The sequence below is a fragment of the Phascolarctos cinereus genome, unplaced genomic scaffold (genome assembly GCF_003287225.1).
Source record: "Phascolarctos cinereus isolate Bilbo 61053 unplaced genomic scaffold, phaCin_HiC Scaffold_2;HRSCAF=192, whole genome shotgun sequence".
NCBI classification, from domain to species: Eukaryota; Metazoa; Chordata; class Mammalia; order Diprotodontia; family Phascolarctidae; genus Phascolarctos; species Phascolarctos cinereus.
This window is the reverse complement of record NW_027555625.1, coordinates 63958338-63967359: the sequence shown is the minus strand read 5'-3', so window position 1 is coordinate 63967359 and position 9022 is coordinate 63958338. Positions and strand designations below refer to the sequence as shown.

Below are 9022 nucleotides of genomic sequence, written 5' to 3'. Positions count from 1 at the left end.
GGGGTGGGGGTGGGTGCAGGGGGCAACACAAAATTTAGCTAAGATGCGGTCACTGCTATTATAAACTTTACAGACTAACATGAGGGGAATAGCAACAAGGAGAGCTATAGGGCAGAGTATCATTTGATGAATACATCCATGTGATCCAGGGACACTGGCTTCCTTGCTCTTCCCTGAGCATTCTCCCTGGCTGTCTCCCAATGCCAAGACCATTCTCGAATGGCCTCCCTCACCTCAACCTCCCAGTGAAAATCCTACTCTCTACAAAAAGTCTTTGGGTAGCTAGATGGCACAATGGATAGAGTGCTGGGCCTAGAGTTAGGAAGACTCATCTTCCTGAGTTCAAACCCTACCTCTGACACTTACTAGCCCCATGACCCTGGACTAATAAATCACTTAACCCTGTTTGCCCCAGTTTCCTCATCTGTAAAATAAATTGGAGAAGGAAATGGTGCACCACTCCGCTATCTCTGCCAAGAAAACCCCAAATGGGGTCACAAAGAATCGGACACGACTGAACAACAAGAAGCCTTTACCAGGCTCTGTTAATTCTAATGATTTCCTTCAGTTGACTATCTCCAGTTCATATTGTTTATGGCTCGTTCATACATAGTCGTTTGCATGACATCTGCTTCATGAGACTGTGAGTTCCTGTAGAGGAGGGATTATCTTTTGCCTTTCTTTGTATCCCCCAGTACTTAGAACAATGCCTGACACATAGTAGGTGCTTAATAAATGATTATTGCTTGACTGGGGATAGGATGAAGCTCTAAGGATGTGCTGCTCTATTGGCTTGGGTGGGCTATAAGCTTTAAAGGATGGGTAGAAATTTAGCCAGCAAATAGGTGGGAAAGGGTCATGAGCAAAGAAAATAAAGCTATACCAGATAAGCTTCGGAGGAACAGAGAATATATGAAAAGAATCATAAGATCATAGGATGCTTGGATTTAGAGCTGGAAGGCATTTCCATATTTTTCAGATGAGGAAAACGAGGTTGACAGCTAACAAGTGACTTGCCCCAGGCTATGGACGTAGTAGATAGCAAAGGTGGGAATCAAAACTTTGTCTATTGACTCTAAAACCAATGTTTTATGAGTTTATACAAGTAGGATGAGTCTGGAACATCAGGAGGAACTTTCCCGGGTAGGTAATAGGGAACCATTGAGCTTTTTCAGCAAAGGAGTAACATGACCACATATAAAGTTAATCTGACTGCAGTATGAAGGATAGATGGTAAGGGGCGGGGTGGGGTACAGGATGAAGGCAGAGAGTAGAGGAGGTAGGCGATAAAGGGGAGCATATCCTAGGGTGAGGGGGTCCTAGAGGAGAGGAAAGGAGAGGTGAGAGAGATGTTACCTACAGAGAGAGAGAGAGAGAGGAGAGAGAGAGAGAGAGAGAAGAGAGAGAGAGAGAGAGAAAGAAAGAGAGCAGTCTCTTCAGTTAATAATCCAGTGGAGATTAAATGGGCCCAGGACCCAGGAAAAAGGACGAGTAGGGAAGCGTCTGGGGAGGGGGCGGAAGCCTTGGGCCCCTGAGGGCTCTCCTCCCACTTGTTGAACTCTTAGATCTCTCTGCCTTCTCGCTTTTCTCCCCCCCTTCCTCCTCCTCGCGTTTCCGCAGTGTCATGATTTCCGTTTCCCTCAAAGAAAGGAGGGTAAGGGGGGCGAGAGGGAGAGAGGGCTCCCAATTCTGCAGCTGCCATGTGGCCCCCAGCAGACCCCGAGCCCGCCGGGGCCCCGGATGGCCCCCAGACCCAAAGCCTGCGAGCTTTGCTCCCCACACGGGAGTTCTTGTGCTCCCGCAAAGGCCGGCTCCTCCTAGGAGAATCGGTAAGTAAGGAGGCGCCCCCCGCCCCGCGCACCGGAGGGGATCTGAGGGCCGCCCAGGGACCGGACTAGACAGAACGGGACCTGAACCGAGTGATCTGTGATGAGTGTGGCACAGCGCCAGAGCAGCCGCGCCCACCCCAGCCCATCCTGAGCCCTGTACCCGACAGGGATGACCTGAGCCCAGTCTGGGGGGCCAGGGTGTTAACAGGATCCGGAGACCAAGGCCAGGGATGCAGCTAGAGAGAAGCTGAGGGTGATGGGGTTCAGGCTGCATGCATCCCAACCACCCGCGGACCAGCCTGATGAGCCGGGGGCTGATCCAGTCTGGCAGCGGGATCCCGGACTTCTGCTCAAAGTCTTGCCAACTGACCCTCTCCTCAGAGTTCCAAAATGCTGGGGAAGTCCAGGTAGTTCATAGACCTCCAGAGCTCCTAGAAATCTTAGAATATAGACTGTTAGCCTTGGTTAGGAACCCTAGTACATAGAATGTTAGAGCTGGGAGGGCCCTTAGAACACAATGTCAGCGTTGACAGATACTATAGAGAATAAAGACCCCTTCACATTAGAGAGAGAATATATTTGAAGCCCAGAGAGAAGATATTTGTCAAAGACTGCACAGGGATTGGTGGCCAAGGTAGGGCTAGAACTCAGGTCATAGCATAGCTCTTAGAACAGTTCTAAGACAGGGGTTTTGTCATGAGCCATTAGCTATCAACTGCTGAGCCTGCCTCTTTGCCCACAGATATCAGCAGCACCCCAAACCAGGGATCAGAAGAATACATCTAATGGGTTTAGGGCTGGAGGTCTGGGAGAAACGCAATATTGTAGTGTTCCCAGAGGTAAGATCCAAGTAACCCTCCCCACACACCCTGACCCCAGCCTGAGGGAGACTGAAGTCTTCCTGGGTAAGGCAGAAAGGGATGTGGGTGATGTCTACTTCCTTCTTCAGTCAAATTTGGGGTTGGGAGGGGAGGGGGAAAGGTAAAGACTGAGAGAAGGTAAAGTCTTTTGCTAACAGCAGCCTCTTCAATTTGAGACCCTGAGCTTGGATCAGAGCCAGGTGGAAGAAGGAGGTCTCAGGCACCTGTGTTATTTCATGAGTCTATGAATTGCCAAGTTGAATATAGCCCGATCCTTATATCTAGCTGCTAACCAAAGTTATTTGCCAAAAAGAACCTGCTTGGGAGGGACATGCTTGTCCGCTCTTTGTTCAACCTTAAAAGTGACTCTAAGGGCATCGAGGTGAAATAGTGGATGGAGCACTGGCACTGGAATCAGGAGCACCTGAGTTCAAATCTGACCTCAGATGCTTACTAGTTGTGGGACCCCGGGCAAGTCACTTAACCCCAATTGCCTCAAAAAAAAAAAAGGTAACTCTAGTGACCATGACATTGTCCTCCAAAAAATCTGTCCCAGTACTTCCAGAAGGCATTGACCTGCACTGGTGATGAGTTACCTCATTCAGGAGCTCCTTATACCAATGAAATCATAGGTCCAGTCTCTACTGCTGTCCTTTAGGTTTTCATAGAATCATAAAATTTTAGGGATCTGAGCGTGGTTAGTTCAACCTCTACCTGAACAGGACGCCCATGGATAGCATCCTTAGGAATAAGGACTCTGGCTAAAGATCTTACTGAAAACAGTAAGAAATCAACCATCTTCCAAGGCAGCCCGTCCCACTTCTGGACAGCTCTGGCTGTGAAGGTGGACCTGTAGTAAAAGGAACACAGGGTTTGGGCAGGGTGACCCGGATTCAAGACACTTTGTGGAGTAATTATGGGTCTGTAAAACAGGGGTCTTTGGACTCAATTCTCAATTCTCTCAAAGGTCTCTTCCATTCCTGAAAGTCTATGACTAATTCTCCAAAAGGGTAAACCCCCCTTAGCAGAGAAGCCCTCTTTTTTCCTGGCCTATCCTGAAGCTGCTCCCCACATCTCCACCAATTTCTGTTCATCCAGTTATGTTCCTTCTCCAGTTCCTACTCTTAGCTCCATTCCTCTGGTGTCCCCACTGCACCTAGAGAAAGAAGTCTTTTGTAATTGATAAAGGGCAGGGCCCTTCTTTGCTGGAGTACACAATTTCTAACTTCATCACCAAATCCAGTCCATTCATACTTCAGAAATGGCTAGATCTGCACCCTTTCAGGCATTTGAGATCGCACTTCCTGTGGTGAACAAATGAGCATTCCTCCTTCCCCCCACTTTGTTACCCTCCCCCTCTTGCCACCCTTCTCCCCTTGCCAGCTTCCCCCCTTCCCCTTTCCTCCCATTCTCTCTCTCTGTCTCTCTCTGTTTGTGTGTGTGTGTGTGTGTGTGTCTCTCTCTCTCTCTCTCTCTCTCTCTCTCTCACACACACACACACACACACACACACACACACACACACACACACAGAGCCTTTTCCTAGTCCTCTAAAGGTGAAATGTGTCTCACATCCCTGCTCCCTCCCTCTTCTCCTAGGCCTTTGAAAGAGGAACTGCAGCCAAATTTCTCCTCCTTAACACATCTGGTTTTTGTTCAGTGAAGTCACCATAAGACATTACACTTCTCCGCCCACTGGAGCCACCCTTCTCCCCACCCCTTTGGAAGGCAGCACAAGTCCCATAGCCCTTATAGAGGAAATGCAGAAATGCCAGGGCCAGATTTCCCTGATGGGACAACTGCCTGCCATTCCACATCCATCAGAGGAATTGTGGTACAAAGCAATGAGCTTGAGCTGAGAATCCCTGGCCCTGGGTTCAGGTCTCCACTCTATCACTTAACTGGCTGGGCTGCCCAGAGAGAGTCACCTCCTATTACTGGTACTCAGTTTTCTCTTCTGTGACTTGAGGTGGGGGGTGTGTGGTCTAGAAAGTTGGCCTTCCAGTTCTATATTCTTAATCTGATGCAGCGTGAACATTTCTTCCATCCATACAGATGGTAACCCCTACACACTTCAAGGGCAGCTAAGTGGCACAGTGGATAGAGTACCAGGCCTGGAATCAGGAAGACCTGAGTTCAAATCTGGCCTCAGACACTCACTAGCTATAAGACCCTGCGCAAGTTATTTAACCTAGTTTGCCTCAGTTTCCTTGTCAGTAAAATGAGCTGGAGAAGGGAATGGCAACCCACCCCAGTTTCTTTGCCCCCCAAAAAAAACTCCAGGTAGGGTCCTGAAGAGTCTGACGCAACTGAAACGACTGAACTTCATCCCACGTACTTTTCATGCCTATCATTTGGTGAATGATTCACAGAGGGTCCTCCTGATTCCCTTCCAACTCTGACATTTCATGTTCCAACAGTTTACATCCTAAGATTCCTTCTAACTCTGACCACCAGCATTTCACAGAGTAGTCTGTATTCTACCAATTCTCTCCAACATTTAAGATTGCACTTCCTGTGGTAACAAATAAGCATTCCTCACTCCCCCCCCCAATTTGCTACCCTCCCCCTTGCCTCACAAATTCTATGATTCTTTATAACCTTTTGGAGCCCTAAGGTTGAAATCTTCTACTAAGTGCTAGCCTAACTCATGTTCAGAGCTGGAACAAGGCTAAGGAGTGTCTCCATCTGACACTAGCAGGCAGAGATCCTGGGAACAGGAAAAGCCAGAGCAGCAGAAGTACCAGAGGGGGTCCTTCTGGCTCATCCTGCTCAGCACCCTTCCCCCAGTCTCCTTCCTGAAGTCTAGGAGGGACTCACATAGCAACGGGATACAGTATCTCCATCACCCCTTGAAAAACCCATCCCTCAAAGGGGCACTGAGCAAACTAGGTAAGATCAGAAGAACAAATTTTGTCATCCAGAAGCCTGGGAAGTTCTAGGGAACCCTGGGTCCTGGCTCTGATCCTTTTTCCAGGAGAAATCTAAGAAAGCTCCCCATCCCTGCAGCTGGACCTCATGGGAGGAGGTGATCATAGCAGAGGCTGACATTTAGATAGCCCTCCAAAAGTACAAAGCACCATGTGCACATTTCTTATTGGATCCCCACAACAATTCTGTATAACTATTGTCATTTCCATTTTACAGATGAGGAAACTGAGATGTAAAGAGGCTAAATGAGTGGCCTAAGGTCATCCACCTAGGCAGTGGCAGTGCTGGGATACAGTCCAGGTTTTCTGACTCCAGATCTAATGCTCTTTCCACAGCTGCTGTCACTGCTGAGGACAAGGGCGGGGTGGGTTTCTGCATCTGGCTACAATACATACCAAAGAACCAACGATCGAACTTTCCTAAAGTAGAGCCAAATCCTTCCCCTCCACCAATGCAAACTATATGAGGCCAGAATGAATTTAGCTCCAAAAACATTTTTGAAGTATCTAATATGTGCTGGGTGCTGGGGTACATGTAAAATTAAATAAGACAGTCTAATGGGGGAAAAGACACCACTAAAAGGTACCTGTAATTACAGTCATACATAAGTGCATTTAAAATGATACAAAATAGAGTCCCACGTGAGCTCTGAAAATGAAAATGTCTATAGTATCTGGAGGTATCAAGGCAGGTTTCCTGGAAAACATATCACCAATTATTCAATCAACATTTGTTAAATACCTGCTATGTATACAAAGTATTCAAAGGCAGAAATGAAACAGTCCCTGTTCCCAAGTTTGTTTCTGGGGAGACGAAATGCACATTTAGAGATAAATACAAAACATATTTTAAAAACCAGATATAAAGTAACTTTAAAGGGGAAGCAGAAGGGGAAGGAAGAGATGTGTAGGAAAGGTGGAAAGGGGTATACCAGTTGAGTCTTGAAGGAAACCAGAAATTCCAGAGGCAGATGTGATAAGAGAGTAAATTCCAGACATGAAGGACAGTCTGTGCAAAGGCAAGTAGAGACAGAGGATGAAATGCCATGGATGGGAACAGCAAGGCCAGTTTGGCAGGACCATAGAGTTCCCGGAGGAGAGCAATATGTAATAAACCTGGAAAGTCAGGTTGGAACCAGGTTGTGAAGTGTTCTAAATACCTAACAGAGGACTTTGTGTCTGATCTTACAGATAACAGGGAGCCATTGCAGTTTACTGAGTAGTGGAGTGACCTGAACAGAATTTAGGAATATTACTTTGGCACCTTTGTGGAGGACGGATTGGAGTAAGGGAGAAAGTGGATAAAAAGAGACCAGTTAGGAGGTGAGAATAGTCCAGGTGAGAACTAATGAGAGGGGCAACTAGGTTGGCACAGTGGATAGAGCACTGGCCTTGGACTCAGGAGTACCTGAGTTCAAATCTGACCTCAGACATATAACACTTACTAGCTGTGTGACCCTGGGCAAGTCACTTAACCCCACTGCCTAAACAAAGAAGAAGAAGAAGAAGAAGAAGAAGAAGAAGAAGAAGAAGAAGAAGAAGAAGAGAAGAAGAAGAAGTAATGAAAGCCTGAACTGGATAGGATGGGATGGAGGCCACATAAGTCACATGTGAGAAGGCAATAGACTTGAGAGGTATTGTGGAGGTGAAAATCACTAGATGTGGCCATTGTTCAGAGATATGGGGTGAAGGAGAGGTAAGAGTCAACGGTGATGGAAGTTTTGAACCTACGTGATTAGAAGAAGAGTGGTGCCCCCACCAGAAATAGGGAAATTCAGAAAAGGTTTGGGTTTGTTCTGTTTTGGACATATTGAGTTCAGGATGCCTAAGGGAAACCCAGTTCAAAATGTTCAGTAGATGTGGGACTAGAGCTCAGGAGAGAGACTAAGGCTGGATATCAAGACCTGGATGTCATCTGCAATAATATCTGGATGACAATGCAACTCATGAGAGCTGATGTACCTGTCACCAAGACTAGGAGTATAGAGATAGGAAGGGAGAGTGCCCAGGGCAGAGCTTGGGGTAGGTACACAATGGGTGGGGGTGTGATATAGAAGACAATCCTACGCTGGAGACAAAGAAGGACTGTTCAGATAGGCTGGAGAAGAGCCCAGAAAGAGAGCAGTGTCATGAAAATCCAGCAGAGGAAAGAGTATCTGTACAGCTAGCATTGTCAACAGTGTGGAAGGCTTCAGAGAGGACAGGAAAGATAAGGGTTGAGAAAAGGGCAGAAATTCTGGCAATGAGAGACAAATTATTGGCATATTTGAAAAGTTGTTTTAATTGAATGACTGAAGCCTGATGACAGAAGGTTCTGAAGAGAAAGAGGAGAGAAGAATGCAATGATTATAGACAGCTTTTTCTGGCTGAGAAAGGAAGGAGATCTATAAAATGAGGGGATATTAGGGTCTAATGAGGGCTTCTTAAGGACAGGGGAGACAGGGGCATATTTGTAAGTATCAGAAGACTTCAAGTAAGAGAGAGATGGATTAGAGAGAGGGGAGAAGACTGGAGGCCAACCTGCTGGAGAAGATGGTTAGGGATAGGATTAAGGGTACATATAGACTTGCAGAGGGTCTTAACCTGGGGTCTGGGAACTTGTGTTCTTAAAAATAAATATTTTAACCAGAACATTTTAATATAATTGGCTTCTTTCGCAATCTCATATATTTTATGCATTTAAAAATATGATTCCAAGAAGAGGGCCAGAGGCATCACTAGACAGAAGATTCCAGGACACAGAAAAGGTTAAGAACTCCTGGTGTATAAGAATTATACAGCATTATACATTATCTCAGTGAGGAAAAATGCCATCTCTTCATCAGAAACTGGAGTAAAGGAGTAGAGAGTGGGGGAGGGTGGTAATAATATCAAAATGTACAAAATGTGAAGAAATGAATAGCCTCAATTTTCTAGGTGAAAATATAATATGAGGGCCACCTGAGAGGATGAGAGAGAAGTGGTGTTATGGGAGGCTTAAGGAAAGAAGAGATATGGAATATCTGAAATGGGTTATAATTGAACAGATGAAGAAGGAAAGGTAGGATATGCCAGGCATAAGAATGGTGTGAGGAAAGGTGTAAGGAAGGGGGAGAGCTTAGGGCAAGTTTGGAGTTCAGAGGATATTCCAGTTTTCCTGCAGGCAGGCCTAGTGGGAAATGATGGTGCTTGGCTGAGATGGGGAGGAAAGGTCATTTGAGGTTCTGGGTCGGCTTCACATCAAAGAACCAGAGATAAGACTATTGTCCTCAACTGGGCCTATAGTCTCACCACAGTGGAATGGAAAGATTATTGGGCTTGGGGTCCAGAAATCTGGATTAGAGAGTCCTGACTGTATAAGCAAGTCATTTCACACCTCAGCTTCATCTTCCTCATCTGGAAAATGGAAATGATAACCCCTGCA

General features: G+C 46.4%; 1 protein-coding gene across 2 annotated transcripts in view; it reads left to right on the top strand.

Annotated features, from left to right (window-relative positions):
* The first annotated feature begins 1622 nt into the window (after window positions 1-1622).
* The window catches only part of CMTM3 (CKLF like MARVEL transmembrane domain containing 3), a 36654-nt gene continuing 29254 nt past the window's right edge, over window positions 1623-9022 (top strand). Inside the window, exons 1-2 of one of the 2 annotated variants that reach the window (XM_020989446.2) lie at window positions 1739-1829; window positions 2572-2668. In XM_020989446.2, coding sequence (XP_020845105.1) covers window positions 2615-2668 — 54 coding nt within the window. In that variant the 5' untranslated portion in view covers window positions 1739-1829; window positions 2572-2614. Of the gene's footprint in view, window positions 1830-2571; window positions 2669-9022 lie in introns of both variants that reach the window. The other variant, XM_020989445.2, reaches the window with a different exon arrangement.